The 22,604-nt window shown below is 40.7% G+C and overlaps 1 protein-coding gene across 1 annotated transcript in view; it reads right to left on the bottom strand.

Annotated features, from left to right (window-relative positions):
- Positions 1 to 19,807, bottom strand: part of GPC6 (glypican 6) — a 1,190,656-nt gene extending 1,170,849 nt beyond the window's left edge. Inside the window, exon 1 of the mRNA XM_032151101.2 lies at positions 19,648 to 19,807. Within this exon, the coding sequence (XP_032006992.1) occupies positions 19,648 to 19,807 (160 nt within the window). The remainder of the gene's footprint in view (positions 1 to 19,647) is intronic.
- Between the last annotated feature and the right edge of the window lie 2,797 nt (positions 19,808 to 22,604).

Here is a 22,604-nt window from a genome sequence, read left to right as displayed (position 1 = left end):
GCTAATTTTTTGTATTTTTGGTAGAGACGGGGTTTCACCGTGGTCTCGATCTCCTGACCTCGTGATCCGCCCGCCTCGGCCTCCCAAAGTGCTGGGATTACAAGCGTGAGCCACCGCGCCCGGCCAGACCGAACCTTTTAAAGGCCTTCATGTTCCCTATGCAGGAAGCCCACAGCTGCCTATAAGGCAAACATTTCACAACCCTTACCAAGAGAGGACAAAACTAACACTCAGAACAACAGAAAGGGAAGCCAGAGGCAGAAAGGATACAATTCTAAATGCTAAATGTGTTGTTTTCAGAAATACATAGCAATTTTTAGGATTAAAATCAATCAATTTAAAGTATAAGGCGTTTTCGAGGTTTCACAGGGTTCCATTAATTATTTTCCCTGATGTGATATTACCAAATGGGGGCACCTATTAATGGTGAAAATACGTCCTCAGTGATCTCAGTTCCTGATGGGTGGTAATATAGGACAGACAGCTCAGTAAGGTGGTAGGTTTATGGCACTGATAATACTTTCTATTTATCTGAAATTTGTTTCAGTTTTTCAAATCTAACATGCCGGTGAATAGGTCCTAGGATATGGTGTTGGTACAATGTCTGTAAACAATGATTCTTTCAGGGAGGGGAAAAAAAGAACAGTGCTTTCAATGTTCAGTATCCTTTACATCTGCTGCTCAGCTGGAAACACTGTTAAAAGGCCATTAGAACCTTAAGGTAACAGACCTCGAATGCTAGGAAAGCCATGGAGCAATTTGCTGTTTGTGTTAGGAGTATCAGCTCCAGCCACTTCCTTTTCATGGGCTGAAAACAGCTTCTGTCATGAGCCGTGAAAATCAATTCCACAGTAACCAGGCTGAAATGCGGTTGAAGGTGCTGCACCTACAGGCTGGCGCTGTGCAGCAGAGCCTCCTTCTGGGCATCCGTGGCACCTTCCAGAAGTTTCAGGCAGCGGCTCCCAGCAGTGCCCAGGAGGTAATGAGCAGCTCAGTACTTCCAGAAACCTTCAGGCTTATGGCTTAGGACACTAGTCATCTCTTATACTTAATTAGGTTAAAATAGAAATTGTCACCCTGAATGAAGATAGCTGTAGGAAGTGTCGTACTGGGAAAAAGCCTGCTCTTGCTTATTTGTATTCCATTTTTCCTGATTATAGTAATTGTGACAGAGGCTTATTTAAGAAAAAACAAAAAACACTGTTTCTGGGCCTTTTAAAGTACAGAACATTTTTAGACTTTTTTTTTTTTTCAAACATTAGATGATACTTTTGAAAATATGTCCTTTAGGGGACTAAGCAGTTTTGTCAAGATTGTATTTTTTAAAATCATGGCTAGAAAGGTTGAAATTCATTTTTAAATATGCTATAGGTTTTTCTGTTCTAGGAAATTGTTATTCCAGTTGTAAAAATCAACCTTGGTTATCACATAGAATTAAGCTCATTCTAACCCATATTTCTATATATAGTCAACCCTTTGTTATACTGAAAACCTTTGTATACACTGCTAAGCATGTTCTAAGAATAAATTGACACTCCTAAATCATAGCAACCAGCTTATGTGTATACATATAACTTCTTATAATATTATCTCATCATCAATAGCCCAGGCCAAGTAACTGATTCAGTTAGTTAAATTTTGTGTTAACAACAAAATGGAAAAAATATAATTTCATGTTTTTTGCTCTGAATATCTGATGCAACTAACTTGTTTTAACTGAAATTTAAGTGTGATTACTCCATACATATTTTGTTGACTAAAACAGAAAAATATATAACTTTTATGTCTTTTGCACAAAATACGTAATGAAGACCGCTTACTGATTCTCAGACATTTCCAAGTTATATTTTAAAGAGGGGAAGGTGGTAATTGAAAATAGATTATTCATAATAGGTGTGTTGTTGATGACATATGATTTGCCATTTGTAAGGTATTTTATATTCAGTTGAAACTGACCTTTTATGAGGGCCATGTGGTAATATAAGTGAAATGAATATATTCCTTATTGCGGTCATATAAAAAGATTGGCCTAAGCTTTTAACATAATGCTTGACCTGGTATCTAATATCCTCGTCTGTGAAGGAATATTGAATAAGATACCATATCATGAAATGAGTAGTAAAAGCATAATAAAATGCTTTCACACATTAGCACTTGATAATGTAAAAGTAACAGTAAACTAAGATTCCCAAGTTCAAGGCAAATATAATTGGAGGAGAAGCTAATAATGGATTACCACATAGGAGTGTCCAGCAATCCTGCATTTTCAGATTGTTAGTACTTTAGAATTACAAGTTCCCATTTTCAAAATAGCAATCCTAAACTCTTCAAAAACATTTGTTAGGCAAGCAGAAAACAGAGGTCAAAGATAAATCTTAATTTGTTTATTGGTGATTTTTAATATAGCTTGTAGGATTATCTAAAAGCGATCTGAAAAATTCTGTCTTCTAAAATCAGTTCATTGATATAAACATCTCTTTAAAGAATTAGGAATCTCCTAAGGGAACTGCAAGGATACTAGAATGGTTTTTGTTGCAAGTTAGTTTCCAGCAGTTGTTTCTTTCATAACAAAATGTTACATTATACTTAAAATTTTTGTTAAATATTTGACTGTAAAAAAAAAAAGAAAAGAAAAAGAAAAGAAAAAAGAAAACAAATTACCAGAAATTTTAAATGTCACAGTTTTTTAAGTTTGAAAAACTCCAAATCATGGAGATTTGGGGGGGAAATAAGGATAAGCAAACAGCTAAAAGACAATTTTTTTTCCAGGAAAAAATGTAAGGCCTGTCATTTAAAAATAGCTATAATGTGTGCATAGTAGCATTTTTTTTCTTTTTCTTTTTTTTTGAGACGGAGTCTCACTCTGCCACCCAGGCTTGAGTGCAGTGGTGCAATCTTGGCTCACTGCAAGCTCTGCCTCCCGGGTTCACACCATTCTCCTGCCTCGGCCTCCCTAGTAGCTGGGACTACAGGTGCCCGCCACCACGTCCGGCTAATTTTTTTGTATTTTTAGTAGAGATGGGGTTTCACCATGTTAGCCAGGATGGTCTCAATCATAGTGGCTTTTGTTAAGTTCATTTCACAAGTGCTAGTGACTTTGAGTTATTCTCATCTATTAAGAAAATAGTAAATAAAAGTTATTTATTATTATTATTTTTTGGAACACTTCAAGGTGTTTTCTTTGCAAAGAAAATGGTTGCCTTAACATCACTGCAATCTTAAGAAAAAAATACCTCTAGTTCCTTGAAATTCTGTGGAGGAGCACTGGCCCCTGCTAATCTCAGCTGTCCTGGGGGCACAAAGACAGGAAGCCAATTGCTTGATAAACCTAAAACTATGATGTAAGGAGCAAACATGCAACTAGTAAAGCCTACAGAGTGCAGGTGTGCATGCCCAGAATGTATTATGCTATATCTTTAATTCAATGTGTACAAAATGCAGAGTGACCAGCTCTAAATGTAGTCGCCTTGTATAACAGTCTAAAAGTCAAGGGAAATGCCTAGATCTGCGCCTGAGAGGCTAGTATAGGAAAAACACCTCAAGAAGGAGGTTGGGGGGGATGGGATTTCTCTTGACCAGAAATCTCAAAAGGACCAAAAAATAATTAAGAGTCATAGGTACCAACAGAAGTCATGCCATATTAGTAAGAAAAATAGGATCCTGTGGTGAAAGAAACCTGAAATGCCATTGCCCATTTCCCATTTAAAGCAATGTGGAGAGTCCCCTTCTACTTAGGAAGAAGAATCATTGGCAGCTGGGTTGGCCTCTTTTGTTCCAGGCAGACATGGGATAGACTGCTCTGGTCCCCTTCTGCTCTTTTCCTTAGTCCCCCTAGGGGCTCATGTAAACTTTTTAAAGTATGCGGGGAGATCAGTAGTACAACTTGTAGCAGTAACACACTTTGTGGGTGGACATTCTCACCCACAACCAATGTAAAAAACAATACAAAAACCATTATCCAAAAGGTGACTGTCTACTCTGAAAGAAATCTGTATTTAAAACCACAATGAATGGCAACCAGAGTATGAGCCCCAGAGACTCAAAGTATGATACCTGGACCAACAACATCAGCATCATCTGAGAACTTGTTCAAAATGCAAATTACAGACTCCAGGCCAGAGCTACTACTGACTCAGAAACTCTGGGAGGTGGAGCCCAGCCATTTGTGTTTTGCAAGCCTTTCAGTGATTCTGGTGCATAGCAAAGTTTAGGAAGCTCGCTGCTCTACATCACTCATTCTCAATCCTGGGAGCACATCTATATTAGGAAATTATGAAAGGAGGGAAGAATGAAGGAAGGAAGGAGAGAAGAATAGAAGAAGGAAGGACTATGCCCTTTCCCAAATCAATTAAATCAGAGTATCCAAAATTGAATAATGGTGCTCAGGTATAGATAATTTTCAGTGCCCCACATTGCAGTCTAGAAGAATGTTAAATTTTAAGGAATTTTGTGAACTGGCTGTTAAACTGTTGGTAGCTGGAAATTGTTCATGGTGAGAATATTTATACCACAAAACTTACCAAATGCTATGAATCAGTGTCCCCTCCACACCCACGCAGTTGTTAATAATACCTAATCAGTTCATCACTGGCCAGGGTTGAGAAATACTGGACTAAAGTGACAATGCCAAGTACCTCATTAATTCAGACAGCCTCGGCAGTTTCTCTCAACTTCTCAATTACTACTCAATTTCTTGGGATTCTTATTAAGATTATGAAGATTTTTTTTGAAGATGGCAGATTAGAGGCTTTGTTAGTGTGCCTCACCCTTTTGAAAAGAGCAAAATAGTATGTAGAGATTCACGCTGTGCACTTTTATCTAAGAAGGAACAGAAGAACTCAAGAGAAAAAGTGAAAGAAACTTTGGATACTGTGAAAGGAGCAGTAGGCAGCAGGCTGCACTGTGAGTCAGGCAGAAAACTGCAGTCTTCGGAGCGTGAAAGGGGGAGAGACTGTCTCCTTCATGCACATTCCCATTGGGGAGCCACTTAATCCAGGCCATGGGGGAGATCCTTAACCCTACCAGGTGCTAGAGCTGATTTCGGGAGCAGTGGGGAGAAGGAGCAGCATGGAGAAGTGCTTTGCCTGCCCTCCCAGGCGCCAGGAGGGGCAGAAGGAAGACATTCCTAATCCAACTCACAGACGCCCACGTGGAAATCTGCTAGCTAACTCAGGAGATGGCCACAGGCTGAAAGAAGCTCCCAAGCGAGATTTGCAACCTAATCTTAAGCATAAAGCATGCTTCTGGCATGGGCACAGGAGCCAGGTGCCCCTGCTTCGTGGGCCAAACAAGAAGGGGTGTGGCCTGCGAGCTGCGGTTTCTGACTTGGGTGGGAGTCTCACAGTGTGTGGCGGTCTTGCACTGTGGGACCCAGCTGGCCCTTGCAGCTTTCTGCCAGCAGAAGTCTGTGGGTGTGAGATCTGCCCTGTCAAAGGCATGGGAGCTGGGTGGGTCTCATTGCCACCTGCTGCCCGGCTCCCAGCGTGGACTCTTTTATGCAGCAGAAGTGGTTCCATTCCTCTCTGAAACATTACCCCAGTGGCCAGGGAATTTCCCACTGACTCCCATCAGGGCCCCTGCTTGCACTCACACTAAGGGGGGCCAAAGCACAGGACTGCCTGACCCAGCCCCCACCCAGCTTTTCCCCTCCACCCACCTTGGCAGCAGAACACAGACAGGGCCCTTTAGGAGTTCCACGGCCCTGCCCATCACCAGTGACATCTGAGTGCTTCCCCTGAATAACACAGGCCAAGCATCCCATGGCCACCCCAGCAGCTGGTTCTCTCCTACAAGCGCTACCTCCTGGCCCAACTTCACCTAGCACAGCCCATTACAACATCTTCTGGCACAATAACACAGTGCTTGTAAAGGCGAAAGCTCTTCTTTGACCTCAGCTAACACCATTGTCCACACCACCCCAGCTACCCAGGAGGCCTTGAGCCCATTCACACGCCCAGTACACTGATACTACAGCTGGCAAGTGAGAAAGCCACCAAACCACACCAAATAGCCTTATTTAGAAACCCTGAACAGACCAAGACAGGCCTACAAAGCCCACAGCACTCCCTGCCACCCCCATCAGAGCTGGTGCTTGCACCTGCCACTGGGAGACCAGAGAGGACCAGCCTGGTCCAGCTCCACCCATTTCACTTGCCTCTGGAGCTAAGAGCAAAGCCCAAGCCACTGCAAGTCCTGTAGTCCAGTCCACGGCCTGAGGGATCAGAGGGCTTCTCCATATGGCTAACTAGAGACATGGGTGACCAATTCCCTTCAGAACAAACAAACAAACAAACAAAAAACAGAATTACAGGTGAATGTGAATAGCCCAAATGGAGTGTTAAGGGGAGATTGTTGGAGCCCATTGGAGAGTTCATTGAAAGAATCTACAGCATACACAAAAATTAAGGAACCAAGAAGCTGGCAGAGATCAAATCAAGAGATTTAGTATTCTGTGGAAAGGGTAGGTAGGAATGCTCTTGGCCTCTCTAGCCCTTGTAGCAGACTGCTGGTATGCAAACTCAAGGAGAGCTTTTTTGCCACCATGAGCCCAAGTACTGGAGCGGGCTGCGATCTGGGGACTTCTCAAGGGCATTATATTGGGCTACCATCTCGATGGTAGGGCTAACATCTCAGGTCCCTTCCTGTTCCCCCTGGTCGCAACCTGTAGTAGCAGGTGCCATACTGAGTGTGCACCCATTGCGAGACTTTGTTCTGCTCAAGGACTTCCAACCCTTGTGTCTTCACATCACAGGATCCCTTGCAGACATGCCTCAGTACCAACCTGGACTGTGGCAACCCCACAGGGTGGCTAGACCCAGAGGAACAGCAGGATTCACAGTGGGCTGGCCCCCAGAGACTGTCATACCTAGGGGAAGGGGGAGTGCACCACACCAAGGGAGCACCCAGTGGGTCACAAGAAACAGAGTGCAGGCTTTTCTGTGTCCGTGAACTTGCTGCTTGTGGGCTAGGAGCAGCTGCACCTCTTTCAGCAGAGGGATAGGCACAGTGCTCAGCTCAGTGGGAAGACTGCAATTCTTCCCCAGCGGTTGAGCAGCTCCAGTACTCACGAAGGGACGTAGAGGGGACTTCTCCCCCTCACCCACTGCTGCAGACACAGCCAGATGTCTCCTGTAGGAACTTGCCTTGGGTGCATCTGTAGATGGTCTTTCTAGAGCATTTTGGGGTGACTGTGTCCCCACAGGATGTATGTCCTCTGGGGTCAGGCTTGCAAGAGGAGTGGAGCCCTGCTCCCTCTCTACACAAAATGTCAGCATTCCTGAAGATGGAAAGATGCTTGTCTAATCTGAATATCCAGAACACTGGGACAGGAGCATGATAGGGAGTTGGGTTGTTTTTTGCCAGGCTTGTAGTAGAGCTGAGGTAGCATCCTCCCTTTCACCTATGAAGACCTCAGTGCATTTCATGGGAACTCCCCAGGCTACATCCATCAGGGCTGGGATGTGTGCCCACCATTGTGGTATTGCATATACCTACCTACCTCAGCCACAGCCAATTCTTACCCATGGACACCTCTAATTAAACTGAAGACTAAATTGTTCAACCCAGTGAAAAAAATACTGGGGAAAAAAGTACACATCAAGAGGAATAAAGTAAGCTTCATGAGACCTCTGCCATTCCAGCACCACAGGAGACAGTGACCCTATTCACACACCCGCTGCATTGCTACTATAAGCAGGACCTAAGAAAGCCATCAGACAAAATCTGTATAACCAAGGAACTTACACAGAGTCTTTGCAACTGAAATTACCCAGAGCCAAAGCTAGGGAATCATAAACTATACACATTATAGTTACATCCTCAAGGAGAAAAAAAAAAACCCAGTCCAGTCAAAACTCAATTGAAAAATAATAAGAAGAAACATTCTATCCAGATGAGAAGGAAGCAGAAAAATAATTCTGGCAATATGAAAAGCAGAGTTTTGCAATGCTCCCAAAAGATCACATTAACTCTTTAGCAATAAATCTAAACCAAAATGAAATCTTGGAAATACCAGATAAAGAATTCAAAATATTGATCATAAAGTTTCTGAACGAGATCCAAGAGGAAGTCAAAACCAACATAAAGAAATCGAGAAAACAACTCAAGATATGAATGAAAATTTTCCAAGGAGATAGATTTTAAAAAATCAAAAAATCAAAACAAAACACAGAACTTCTGGAAATGAAAGACTCATTTAGGGAGTTACAAAATGCAGTGAAAAGTTTTACCAAGAGACTAGACCAAGCAAAAGAAATAGTTTCAAAGCTTGGATATAAGGCTTTTGGGTTTACCCAATGAAACAAAAACAAAGAAAAAAGAATCAAAAGAAATGAATACAGTCTCCAACAAATATGGGATTCTCTAAAACATCCAAACCCTATAATCATAGGTATTCCTGAAGGAGAAGAAGAAAAAGTAAAAAGTTTGGAAGACCTATTTGAGGGAATATTTGACGCAAACTTCTCTGGTCTTGATAGAGATTTAAACATCCAGACACAAGAGGCTCAAAGAACTCCTGGGAGATTCATTGCAAAAAGAATATCAGTAAGGCATGTAATCATCAGGTTATCTAAAGTCAACATGAAAGAAATAATTCTAAGAGTAGTGAGACAAAGGCATCAAAACTTACAAAGGAAAATTTGTCAGACTAATGGCAGACTTCCCAGCAAAAAACTCACAAGCCAGAGGGGATTGGAATCCTATCTTTAGTCTTCTTAAACAGAGTAATGGTCACCAAGAATTTTGTATGGTGCAAAACTTAGTTTCATAAATGAGGGAGAAATAAGGTCTCTCCTTCACAGTGGGCTGTGAAGCAAACTCGGAGAGAATCTGTCACCACTAGACTGGACCTATAAGAAATGCTCAAAGGAATTCTAAACATCAGAATGAAAGTTCTATATGCACCAGTATAAAAAACATTCAAAAGTATAAAACTCACTGCTTATAAAATAGTAACATGATGGAGAATACAAAACAACTAGGTAGCAATCAACATGATGACTGGAAGAGTTATTTAACTTATTACTATTAACTTGGAATATAAATGATCTAAATGCCCCACTTAAAAGATAGATTAGTGGAATTAATTTAAAAAGCACAATCTAAGTATGTGTTGCCTTCAAGAGACCCACTTAACTTGTAAAGATTCTTATAGACTCAAGGTAAAGGGGTAGAACAAAATATTCCACACAAATGGTGTCCAAAAATGAGCAGCACTGGTCATTCTTATATCAGATAAATCAGACATTAAATCAACAAAAGTAAATAAATAAATAAATAATAAAAAGACATAGAAAGTCATTATATAATGATAGTTGGTCAACTCAACAAGAAGATATAACAGCCTTAAATAAACATACACCTAACACCAGAGCTTCCAGATTTGTAAAACAAATACTACTAGATTTAATATAAGAGAAATACAGCAATACAATCATAGTGGGGGACTTCAACACAACACTAGCTAGATCACAGAGGCAGAAAGTCAACAAAGAAACACTTGCCATAAACTGGATTCTAGGACAAATGGACCTAACAGAGGCTTACAGAACATTCTACACCAAACTAGAGAACATACATTCTTGTCATAAGCACATGGAATAGTTTCCAAGACAGACCATACAATAGGCCACAAAATAAGTTCCAATAAATTTTTAAAAATCAAAATCATATCAGGCATCTTCTCAGACTACAGCAAAATAAACCTAAAAATCAATTCCAAGAGGTACTCCCAAAACTATACAAATATGTGGAAATTAAATTATCTGCTCCCGAATGATTTTTAGGTCAATGACAAAATCAACACTAAAATTAAGAGTTTTTTCAAAATGAATGATGACAGTGACACAAGTTATCAAAATCTCTGGGATACTGTAAAAGCAGTACTAAGAGGAAAGCTTATAGCACTAAATGTCTACATCAAAAAAGACAAAAAGATCACAAATTAACAACCAATGTCACACCTCCAGGAGCTAGAAAAACAAGACAAACCAAACCCAAAGGTAGCAGAAAAGAAATAACAAAGATCAGAGCAGAACTAAACAAAACTGAAACTGAAAAAAAAATACAAAGATCAATGAAATGAAAAGTTGGTTCTTTGAAAAGATAAAATTGAGAAATCACTAGCTAGATTAACCAGGAAAACAATAGAGAAGATTCAAATAAGCTCGATCAGAAATACAAATGGAGACATTACAACTGATACCACAGAAATACAAAAAATGATCTGAGATGACCTTTTGTATTTCTGTGGTATCAGTCGTAATGTTTCCATTTTCATAGATCTGATGTTCTATGAACATCTCTAAGCACACAAAATAGAAAATCTAGAGGAAATGAATAAATTTCTGGAAACATAAAACCCCCAAACTTGAATCAGGAAGAAACAGAAATCCTAAACAGACAAATAACAAGCAGTGAGATCAAATCAGTAATTAAAAAAATTTTCCAACAAAATGAAGCCCAGGACCAGCTAGATTCACGCTGAATGTGACCAGACATTAAAAGAAGTGATACCAATCCTACTAAAACTATTTCAAAAGATTGAGAAGGAGGAAATCCTCCCCAACTCATCCTATGAAGCCAGTATCATCCTGTTACCAAAGTCAGGAAAGACACGACAAAAAAATAAAACTGTGGACCTAGATCTCTGATGAACATAGATGCAAAAATCCTCAACAAAACACAGCAAACCCAATACTATAGAACAACAAAAGGATAATTTGCCAGGATCAACTAAGCTTCATTTCAGGGATGCAAGGATGGTTCAACATATGCAAGTCAACAAATGTAATTCACCACATAAACAGAATAACAAAAGCTATATGGTCATTTCAGTAGATGAAGAAAAAGCATTTAATAAAATTCAGCATCACTTCATGATAAAAACCCTCAAGAAACTAGGCATAGAAGGAACATACTTCAAAATAATAAAAGCCGTATATGACACACCCACAGTGAACATCATACTGAAGGGGGAAAAGTTGAAAGCATCCCCCCATAAGAACATTTCCCTTAAGAAGTGGAACAAGACAAGGATGCCCACTTTCACTACTTCTATTGAACATATACTGGAAGTCTTAGCCAGAGCAATTATGTAAAACAAAGAAATAAAAGGCATTCCAATTAGAAAAGAGGAAGTCAAACTATGTGTGTTTGCCAATGATATGTTCCTGTACCTAGTAAAACCCTAAAGACTCCTCCAAAAGACTACTGGATTTGATAAATGAACTCAGTAATATCAAGCATGAAGATGCTATGATCATCAGCTCCCGTCTGAGGGTCCAGCTGAAAGACCATATCCTTTTGCCTTCCCTTCTAGGTATAGGCATAGGAGGCAATTCTGAAATGAGAAGGATGGGCATCTCTGCTGGGGGACTGTTGAGAGTGGTCTGCCTCATCAAGGAAGAGACATGTGGGAAGAAATCATTTCTTTCTGTGCATCTAGGCATTGTCATGAGGCCTTAGCTCCTGGTACTCTAGCCATCATCTTGTGTTTATTTGGAGGTGATCTGGTGGAACAAGGATCTGAGAGCCAAAAGACAGAGAGAACCTGGCACCCTGTTGATACTGCAAGCTTACAGCTTTCTCACTCTTGCAAGAGCTCTGCACTGGGACTTCTTGTTATGCAAAATAACGGCTTTCCCTAACTGTGTAAGCCAGTTGAGTCAGGAATTTCTGTGACCTGCTGCCAAAAGTATCTTAACTGACACAGACTACTTGAGTTGAGAGTTTCAACAGCTCATCCTCTAAACTCTTTTATTGGAATTTCTAAGTAGCAGAGTGAAGTTTTTAATTTTTTAAAATTTTCCCTTTTAATCGTTTCTTCCTTCTCTCATGGCCTTATTCACCCCTTCTTCACTCCTCTCATCCTCCTCTGAGACCTTGGCAATCTCCTGCCTAAGCCTCTAAAATTTAAGTGTCTCCTAGCTGTCCTTCTTCCCTCCCCCTGGGGCCTTTAATGAACTTTTCTCTAATCCATCCTGTGATACTGCTTGCCTAATCCAAAACAATACTTTCATCATGTCACCCCTCTGCCAAGAACCTGAGATGATGACCTACTTTCTGTCATATGAAGCCTAGAATTTTCAAGGCCCTCTAAAAATCCAATCCCACCCTATCTGTTCAATATCAGATTCCTTTCTGTGCTCTCCTCCGCACACTCTATTTTGCTCACATATTTAATTACTCCCTAACTGCTTCCTTCTTTCATGGCCCTTTGTCAAATGCTACCCGTCCCTCAAGGCTCCAATTAAATTTTGCCTCCTCCTTTCAGCTTCAACCTCTCATTGTCGTTATTATAATCAGTAATGATATTTGGTACTTAGATTAAAACAATGCTTTGTCAGTAGCTTAAGTACCGAATATCATTACTGATAGAAATGATGGTACAATTTGATTAATTCTCCATTAGGGTAAAAAATTTGAAGTTTTTTTTTCACTGACAGAGCAGAAAGTACTGTGACTTAAATTTCATAGTGAATGTGGCTGATTACATGTATTTTGATATTTCTGCACTTTTGAGAGTTAGCAATTCATCTGATCCTATTTGAGAAATCTCTTTCTCTCAGTGACACTGATACTGTTAATAGTCTTCTGCTGGTTTAATGATATCGAGTTTTGTCTCCATTATGAAGCACACAAAAACTATGCTAAAGTATTTTTATTAACATGGTAATTCAATTAACATTTCTGGGACATTTACTTCTCTCTTAATTCTCTCTCTCTCTTCCTTCCCTTTCTCTATCTCGCACTTTCTCTCTCTCACACACACACACATACACAAACACACAACCCAGTCCTTATTCACTGTCAGTCACATAGTAGATGCTAAATAAGTAACTTTGATCCATTTCACCTACTAAGTATTTCTTGAATCCTTCCTATTTCCATGATCACCACTCTAGTCCTAGCTAGCCTCTCCTCCTTTTCCTGTATCTGTTTTTTTCCCCTCAATCCTTTCTCTATAGAGCAACCAATGTAGTATTTCAAAACTATATCCAATCCTGATTAAAACACTTATTCAACAGCTTCTTAAGGGACTCAGGCTAAAGGCCGAAGTCACTGTAGTGAGTTTGAAGGATGTCAGGGCTGATGGGGGTGGGGGAGGACAACTGACCCCCAGGTGGCAGTAGCACACAGTGAGCTTAATTTGGAAGACACTCAGGTTGCATGTGAAGGAAAGTCCCTCACAGCATGAGACCTTGCAGGGCTAACAAACGGGCCACCACCCAAAAGGGCAGAAGGTCAAGGAACTCCCAGGGAAGAAGGGCATTATGACCCAGGCAATGTCATCAGCAACACGGTAGACAGCCTCAGGGCCAGAGAGCTGCTAAGGGCTGCAGCAGCTAGGAGTCTTTGATCACCCCAGGGTTGTCTTACATATGGCTAGCAGATAGGTACAGTTTTATAGAGTGCACAAGGCAAATATGCTCTAAATGGTTAAAAACCTGCTTCTTTGTGCTATATTTGAAACAACTGGATGTGTAAAAACTTGACTTTAGCACTACTGAGGTTTTAGCTAAAGGTTCAGGTCTGCTGTGAAAAAGGGAACAACTTAGGGCCAAGATGCAGGGGTTACCTTTGGATTCTTTCTATCAATGTAAGTCATTAACCTGACCTTCGGGCCCCTTCTCCAGTCTCTCCCACACCCCTCTCCCCACTCACTGACCACTCTCCCCAGGGACTGGAACCCTCCTCACATTTGCAGGGTATTCTCACCACACAGGAAATTTGTGCCTCTTCCACACCCCTGCTTCCTTACTGAAGGGCACCCATGCTTCAGATCCCATTATTCTGCCTCTGATTTGATCAAATGCTCCTATAAAATGCTTTCACAGTGCCAGGCATCCTTAGTGCTATGCATTTATCTCAGTCGCAATCAATTAATTGTGAATGGTGTCCTTAATTTCTGCTTCCCTGCTGGGATTCAAATTCCCTGGGGCTCTACCCCCAGAACCTGGTACAATGACTTACCCATAGTAGGTATACAATAAATACTCATTGCATGAAGAAAAATTGCCTAGAAGAAAGAGAGAATGGGTTATTAAAATACCCAATAACCTGAATAATGTGAAAGTGTGAAAACAAATTTTGATTTTTTCTTTTTTTTGGTTACTAACTGGCACATTCATTTAAAACATATTTTTCCATCCAAGGTTATTAAAAATTCTTAGATATTTTCATCCAGGATTATTAGAATTTTAAAACATTTACCCAAGTCTCACTACTATGAAACCCTTTATTACAAATATATGATCCCAGGGAGTCAACAGTACTTTCAAACTGTACTATATATATCATTGAAAACTGAATAATACTGGAGAAATCTATGAAAATATTTAAAGTTATGTACCAGCTCAAGAATTTAACATAGCAGAATTTAGTCTGTAAAGAAATACAAGCACCAAGTTTAAAAGAATATTAAATCGCTGTTTATATTGGCAAGATAAATCTAAATCACCTTACTGGCCTTTCTAGAAGTAATTTGAAAGATGTGAATTAAGTGGGGGTAAAGGTTGTTCTTATATTGTTATTTTTGTGGGTTTCAATATAAGATCAAAAGATTAAAATCATTTTTAAAGCAATTATTTTATTATATTGTTTACCCTAAACTCATATTTCTATATAAAACTAGTGATTGAAGTTAGATCATTTTAGGTTAAAACTACTCAATAATTTTGTGTTTAGTAAGCGTTCATAAATTTCATCCATAATTTTAAAAGAACACTAGTCACTTTCTTACATAATTTATGGCACAATCTTTATGCCATAATACTTAAAGAACATAATGCTGTACATTTTAAATCAATTTTGACAGTGGCCTATATTTCTACTCACAAGCTATTATTAAGGTACAATGCAGTTGAAAGATATTTTATGTAAAAAAGTATATCAGTCAACTCAAATGAACTCTTGTTCCCAATGATGACATATTATCCTCTAATTAAATCAGCTAAGATAACTCACAATCACTCTAAAATTAATTCCCAAATCAAGAGTTTAACAAGTGGCACTTCTAATAGCCCAACTTTTAGATTGCTTTGATACCTGGAATTAATGTGATTCTTTTAGAAATCTAGTGACTTGTAGAAACATTAAAAAAAAAAATTGAAGTTCACCTCACTCATTTGTGACTTATACTGTCCTTCCAAAAACTTTTAAAGAAATCAGTTAACTAAACAGGGGGCAAAGAAATAAATCTTTGAACCAGGCAGATAAACAGAAATTAAACAATTTATCTCAAACTATGATATTTACTGTGGCTTTAAAGAGTAAGCGTTACCAAACACTGTCTTCCATTTAAGTTAATGTGATATCTCCATGGAAACTAGAAAAAAAAAGTTGTGTAAATCGTAAATGTATTAAATTAGTTGGTTTGCTGGGGGAGCAGACAGAAAGACAGGTTTCCAGAGAAAGGAAACGCCCATTGGGCAAAGGTCAGTGAAAAGGAAACATTATGTATTTTGAAACAAGCAAATAATCTTTTTAAAGTATAGATTTTTAGATAAATACTTGATAAATTAATATCAAATAGATGAAGAGTTTAGTGCTTAATATCCAGCTGTAACACAACTCTCAAAATACGTGGGACAGAAAAAGTTGCAAAATAAATATTGAAAACAGAGCTAGTTACATTTTTTTTTCTAATCTGTGGAGATAAATGTTCTTACTCCCTCTAGCCCCATGAATAACTTTCCATCATGAGCTTTGTTGGACTAACCCAATATTTCAATAGGCCTAGTATACTGAAAGAAACCAAGACACGTACTTTAGTTTCTGTGTTTTATATAACTATATCTTGCCAGAAAATGTACAGAAAAATGCATAAATGCATGAACCATTTAATGGTGGTAGCATGGCCAATTCCTGAGAATACAAAATCCAAAGTCAAAGTGATATTGAGAATTAGAGACGTTGGAACAAAATAGAAACGTATGTATATGTATGTTTCATATATATATGAAATGAGGAAAGAATAGATTTTGCATGCATTCATTCAAAATAAATGGTGAATGTTAAATACTGTAAGGCAGTGAGCCAAGTGAGGTATATAGACCCTGGAGTCAGAGTGCCTGGGTTTGAACTGCAGCCTCATTACTTACTAGTTGAGTCACCCTTAGGCAAGTTAATTAAAGTTCCTGTCACACAGCCTTTTTATCTATAAAATGGGGTTAATGTGTAGTATCTACTAAGTTATTGGAAGAATTCAGTAAGGTGATATTATAAAGGTAATAATTTTTAAGTAGGTGATGGGCACATAATAAATTCTACATAAGAGATTGTTAAATAATGTCACATTACATAAGTAATGAAAACATGATCATGTAGGCCAATAAGTCACTGTTAACTACAAAGTGTTATAATTAATGATCCTAGCAAGACTCAAGGCATAAAACAGTGGCAGAGTAAGCCTGAAACAACATTCTCTGAATTTCCCAGAGTTTTAAGCAGGTGCTATTTTCAGTGGTAGAGTTCCTTTGGAAGTTTAGAGCCACCAACATGAGGAGGATTGGAAAATTAGGTCATAATTCTGATGAATGAGGAAAGACTAGAATGTTTCACACTGACCTTTGATCAGAATAACTGTCCTAACAAAGAACCTGATGATTCACTGCTCAATATCTTCCCAGAAGATAGAACAGGAAAAAATAAGCAAGCACATTGTGAAGGCTTTTGGCTAGATATCTGAAAACATTTCTATACCACAAGAATTGCTAAACATTAGAATGGATTGCTGAAAGGGGATCAAGAGTCTACTCCTTTGGAAGTTTTTCAAACAAGGATAAATAGAGTCTATCTGATCTCCTTGAGATGGTTTAAAATCAGCGCTGAGTGAAGACTGATGGTGCAAACTGCCCCTTGAAGGCCTCCTCCTTCCCAAGCATTCTCTGAAAGTATAACTTTATATATTACCTATGATACTTCCTCATCTGTTGGGTTTCTATTCTACCCTAGAATAGAAAAGGGCAACACTATTTCACAATTGTGAGTTCTGAGTAAAACTTTGATAATGTCATGATGAAACATAACGTCCTTATTACTTCTGAAGTTTTTTCACTAAGCAAGCTACCTGCAAATAGCTTTCAATTAGAAACAGCTGTCATGAATCTGAAGTTTGAACAGCAATTCTTTTAAATTTATGTGCCCTGGCAGATTGAAGACACATGAAATTCCTCAAGCAAACCATTAGATGCCCAATCAAGGCAAAGGATAAAAATGAGTTTAAGAAAAGATAACCACTTACACTAGATAATTAAATGTAAACAGTATCAAGAATTAGGGAGGAGAGATACAGTGTGTTCATGTAACAACAGGGTATATTTCCTAAGTGATTATTAAAACAGTAATAGGTAGCATTAAGTAAAGTTGATTTTGAAAAAACAAGTATATCCTTAAAAAACACAATTGTCTTTCAATTCATTATTTTCCTATTAAATGTGCCTCTGACCCTGTGGTGACCTGCATCTTGATTATGTCTACCAGCATCAAAGGACACAAGGCTTAAAGCAAAGTTAACAGTATGCCCTTACTCATGGAAAGCAGGTGAGTTTAAAAAAAAAAAAAGTGCACACATTTTAGAAATTCATAGCTAATAAGCAAACACTGTAATTGTAAAAAGGTGGGGAGGAGACCAAAAACAAAAACCAAAACCTCTTTAGTTAAATATCCACCGAAGAATTTACATGAACCCCTGGGAATGTTCTCAACAAACATTCATGGTGACTACAGAAATTGTTTTATACTGAAAATCTTCACTTTGATATTAAAGAGATGTGCCTGATGCTGAGGATGAACTCTAGTCTCCTGAGAGTCCCATTATCCGCTAAAGAATACCGAAGCAATTTAAAAATAGCTATTTTCTTCTTTGAGATATCTTATCTGAAATCATGTTGGGAAATATCTGTGTGCTTAAAAGATACCGTTTGAAAAAGCCCAGATTAAAGGAGAAAAAGTTCCTAGAAGAAGTGATCCATACTACAAACCTTTTAAAAAGTTGAATTCCCTGCGATTTGGGGAGGGAAAAAAAGCGAAGCTGATCCTTATCAATTAATTAAAAAGAATGAAATAACAGTAGACAAAGGAGAAGGAGAGTTAAGAAACTTAAGGAGCTGTGGGGACGGTCGCTCTCTATTCATTGATTAACAAATTAAGGAGTTCTGGAAAAGAAGGAAGAAGTAACAAGGATAGAAAAGTAGTCTTATAATTCACCACAGATTCTTCCTTAGACTCAGCAAAGGGAATGTCTGGCTCTGAACTGAAAAAGCTCTTTCTATATAATGAGCGTGGTAATTTGCACCTCTTTTTTTTCCCCCTTTGGCAATGCTCAAATTTATTTAAATGTGTTCATTTCAGTGTAAGTAAAAACCCTCACTTCTACAGCTTGAAAATCATAAGAAAATAGTAATTCCTCAACGTATCGAAACTGTGATGTTCTAAGATATCTGCAAAATGCTTTTCATCCATCCACCAGTTATTTGGCAAAAAGCAGAGAGAGGCTGATGGAAATTCAGCGTTTTGACTTGACGATCTGAGGTCACTAAGGACTTCAGCTACCCGGTTTGAGCAGCCCGCGCCCTCGCAGCATCTCCTGGCCTCCCTCGGCCTCTCTCAGTTCTGTTCTTTAGCAGCCAAAGGATTCTCTCTCCCCGACACGTTTCATTCACATAGCCCCAGAGAAGCTCGGATTCGGTTGGAGCTAAGAGCCGGAAAACAAGCACCCAGACTGCCGCGCAAGTTGTCGGAGACCAAGTGCTACACACACTGGCGCCGAGAGAAAGGGTGGGCGCTCTCAAGCTCTTGGTGGAGCAATGCCAGTGGCCGGACACGGGGCCCCAGAACCCGGACCCGAATCCCCAGCTGAGCCACCCGCTGAAGTTGGCTGCTCGCTGGCAGACGAGGCCGGCTCCGGACCGGGTGGCAGGGTGTCCCCGAGCCCTGAGTGACCAACAGCAACTGGGGAAGCACTGAGGAACCGTAACGGGAAAGCCCGCCCCACATCTGAAACAGGCAGCCCGTGAAGTCCCCAAACCAGCCTTGAAATGCCGGCGTCCGGAGGCCAGGTCCCCGGCGAGGGTCCCTCCCAGCCTTGCCCGCCCCCGGCCCGAGCGCCGGACGCTCTGCCCCCCGGAGGACAAGGATAGGGGAGAGAGGGGCTGGGGAGCCCTCCGCGTCTCTCCACCGCCCCTGCCGGCGCAAGGGCGGGAGTGGAGAAGGCGCCACTCAGACTGTGGCGCTGGGCAAACTGCGGTCGCAGTTCTTCCAAGTTTGCCCGAACCAGAGCGCGGAGTGAGCGCCCTGCTCGGCTCTCCGTCTGCGCCTTGCAGCCGCCCCAGAGTGACCCGGGCTCCCTGGCCAGCGGGCCTGAGCCATCAGCTAAGGGGTAGAAGGGCGCGAGAGCAGCGGGAGGCGGGAGCCAGGGTGCTCCCCCGTGTGCACACAATGAGGCGGCGGAGACGCACACCTTCCCCCGCCGAAGAAGCGGCAGGAGCATCCGCCGCCCAGCACGGAGACGCGGAGTCCCGTAGAGCTGTGGCAGAAAGTGAACACCAACTCAGCAACAGGGGGAAGGAAGGGGGCGCCGGGCGGCCAGGGGGACATGCGGCAGCCAAGGGCTGCAGCCTGCCCCTGCAGCGCGCCCGCGCTTACCTGCGATCTCCTGGTAGGGGATGTCCGCCAGGCTGAATCCCTTGGCACCGTACGCCTGGCGGACCTCTCCGCAGCTCCGAGCCTTCACATCCGCCCCGGCCGGTAGAGACAGCAGCAGCCCCAAGAGGGGAAGAATCACAGCCCCGATCCAAGAAGGCATGGTGCAACATACAAATCCAGCTCGGTAAACCCCACGGCCGGTGCGCTCTTCACCTTGCCCCTCAAGCCGAAAGCCCGCCAGAGGCAGCGGCGCGCTCCTCGCCGCTGCCCAGCGTCACCCCCTTCCGCCAGCCGAGGGGACGAGCGGCGCAGCCCTCTGGACTGCGCTTAGCAAACTTTTATAAGCCAGATGGAGGATGGCAAGCCAACAAGGGCTGGCTGGGAAGGCTCTTGCCTTGCTCCTCTAGCCCCCAGATGGAAACGGTGCAATCAAAACGAGGAAGAGAAGGAAAAGAAGTGTTTAAAAAACCACCATGGGGGTTCAGAGCTGCAATCCGAGTTCCGAGCCGCAGAATCCTGGAGCGCTGCGGGCTTGCCTCGCCGGAGTGTGCGGCGAAGGTGGGAACGCGCGCCGGCTCTCCCAGGAGGGAGATGGACAAGCGAGAGCGAGTGTGTGTGCGCGCGTGTGTCTGTTGGTGTGAGCGCGAGGTTCTTGGGGATGTGTGTGCGTGGAGGTATGTGTTAAGGATATACGAGATCTAGGGGAAACCTCAGCTTAACACAGGCTGTGGGAGCCTGTGAGAGTCCTCCTGAAATAGGAAGAGAGAAATCCTGGAGACAGACACTGGAGGCAAGAGGGAAGGAGAAAGGGGGGGGGGGGAAGAAACGTGCTACACATTGCACAGCCGAAATTCACAGGCCGAGTCAAAGGCAAAACCTGGACTGGATCTCTTCCTAGTCGGTAGAAAGGGGAAAAGAAGAAAAAGAAACGTACCTATTTTCTTATTCACTTCACATCCTTTATACCGATCTGAAAGGACATCAATAAACAATCTAGAAAAACAAGGTAATTTTAAGTTATTAAAAACATGTTATTAAGCTGTATTTTTATGGAGGTAAAGGAGAACGCAGTTCCAATTGTTGCTCTTAATATGTGTCCCTGACCTATTGAAACACAAAGCCAGAGTGGAAATAGTCATACACGGGAGTTCATGGGTGGCAGAGCACAATCACGGCTCTAACTAGTTGTCTAATTTCTGTTTGACTTTTTTTTTTTCTAAAGGCACACATTACAGACTGGTAGTTCTTTATTTTTAAAGGTTTGGTTCTAGATTCAACAATTTCCCCTTTTTTTATTTCAAATATTCCATAGCCTTCGATCAGAAATCATTATGCTTAGGTTTCCAATGTGTGGAGGATCGGGAAAGCTAACAACCAGACCACAGAAGCAACAAGGAAAGGGGAGCACAAGGGTCAGAGGTGCATAAAGGGACATAATGGGGGAAGGGAGGTAATATCTTCCCTCTCACTAGATGCCCTCACACAGTAGACTTAACATTTTCTTCCAAGTTAACATAATTCTCAAGTGGAGAATCAATCCAATTTCTTCTTCCTGTCTCCATTTACACTGATGTTCTGTGAACAGGATAAAAGTGAAAATTCAGGTTTGCCTAATTGACTTTGTTATGCTAATGGACGCACTGAAGTCAGCTGGCAGAAGTGTGTGTTGAAACCCAGACCTCCTGAAACTACTAAGATAGTTTAATGAAAACCAAGACAAAATAATAATAATAATAATAGTGTTTACTCACTTACATGGCTATGTGTATCATAGGTCAGCATATTATTCAGAAACTACAACAAGGTAATGCCCAGTTTTGTGGAGCTCACCTGTGAAGCTACACATGAAGATGTTTTCCTGATGATGATATGAATGACCAGAATGACTCATGAAGTTTAAATCATTCAATTTGTCATTATCATCACAATACATTAGCTACATTATCTTCCTCTCTTTAATAAATTCCCCCTCTCCTAACCACCAAAAAGACTCTCAAGATTCAACCTCATTTAACCTTTCCAAACGCTTTAAAAATAAAGTCGACTTATTTACAGAGCCACTTTGTCTTCTTCAAACTCATAGGTCAAAACAAAACAAAACAAAAAAAATCCATAGCTAAATCTTTCTGAAAACGCAACACACTTAACTTTTTTTCTCTTAAAATTTCAGCATAATTTTTTGCTTTCACAATATTTATGCTAACTGGCATTTATTTTCCCTCAAGTCGGAAATCAAGATAAAATATATTCTGGTATGTTTGTGGACAAGTGGTGAGGTTGATAGGCTCAGGAATTGCAGTCAAGTTATTACTTCTGTGATATTTGACAACATGACTTCCTTCAAACTTATCTTTGTATCATAGTCAAGCATTATGCACTCCAGAGGAAGGGGGTAAAAACACACACTTCCTGTCCTATCACCTTATCCTGGGACTCATTGTAATTTACGCTGACTCAGTATAGCAGATAATTCATTATTTTAAATGGAGGTATAGGAAGAATGAGTAAAAGCATAGTATATGTGGTTTTAAATTATTTGAAGATGAGCTAATTGTTAAGTATTGAATGAGCACTCAATGCAACTATATAGCACTAGACTATTGTACACAGTCCCTATACTTATAAAATGATCTTAGGATTTGTGGCAAAGATACTGCATGAAAAGAATGACTAAACATAAATAGATTAATTTAATTCCATCAGGAGAGTCAAATAGTTTAGGGTAGGTTTGTGAACTCAAGTCAGACCAAAGAATTAGATAACTTGCTTTACTGGTGACCTTAACCCTGCCTGGTCCATTTGTTGAGTAATGTCACACTGTTTGCAGTGGTGTAAGAGAGAAAGTCAAACATTCCAGTTAACACTGAGAGCCACAGCAGGAGCCTAGACAAGGTATTGGAATGAGAATGGAATGTTATGGAAGTTCCTGGAAGATGCCTGACCAGACAGGAGAGAGG

Source organism: Hylobates moloch, unplaced genomic scaffold (assembly GCF_009828535.3).
Source record: "Hylobates moloch isolate HMO894 unplaced genomic scaffold, HMol_V3 SCAFFOLD_4, whole genome shotgun sequence".
NCBI lineage: Eukaryota > Metazoa > Chordata > Mammalia > Primates > Hylobatidae > Hylobates > Hylobates moloch.
This window is presented reverse-complemented; position numbering and strand designations above follow the sequence as displayed.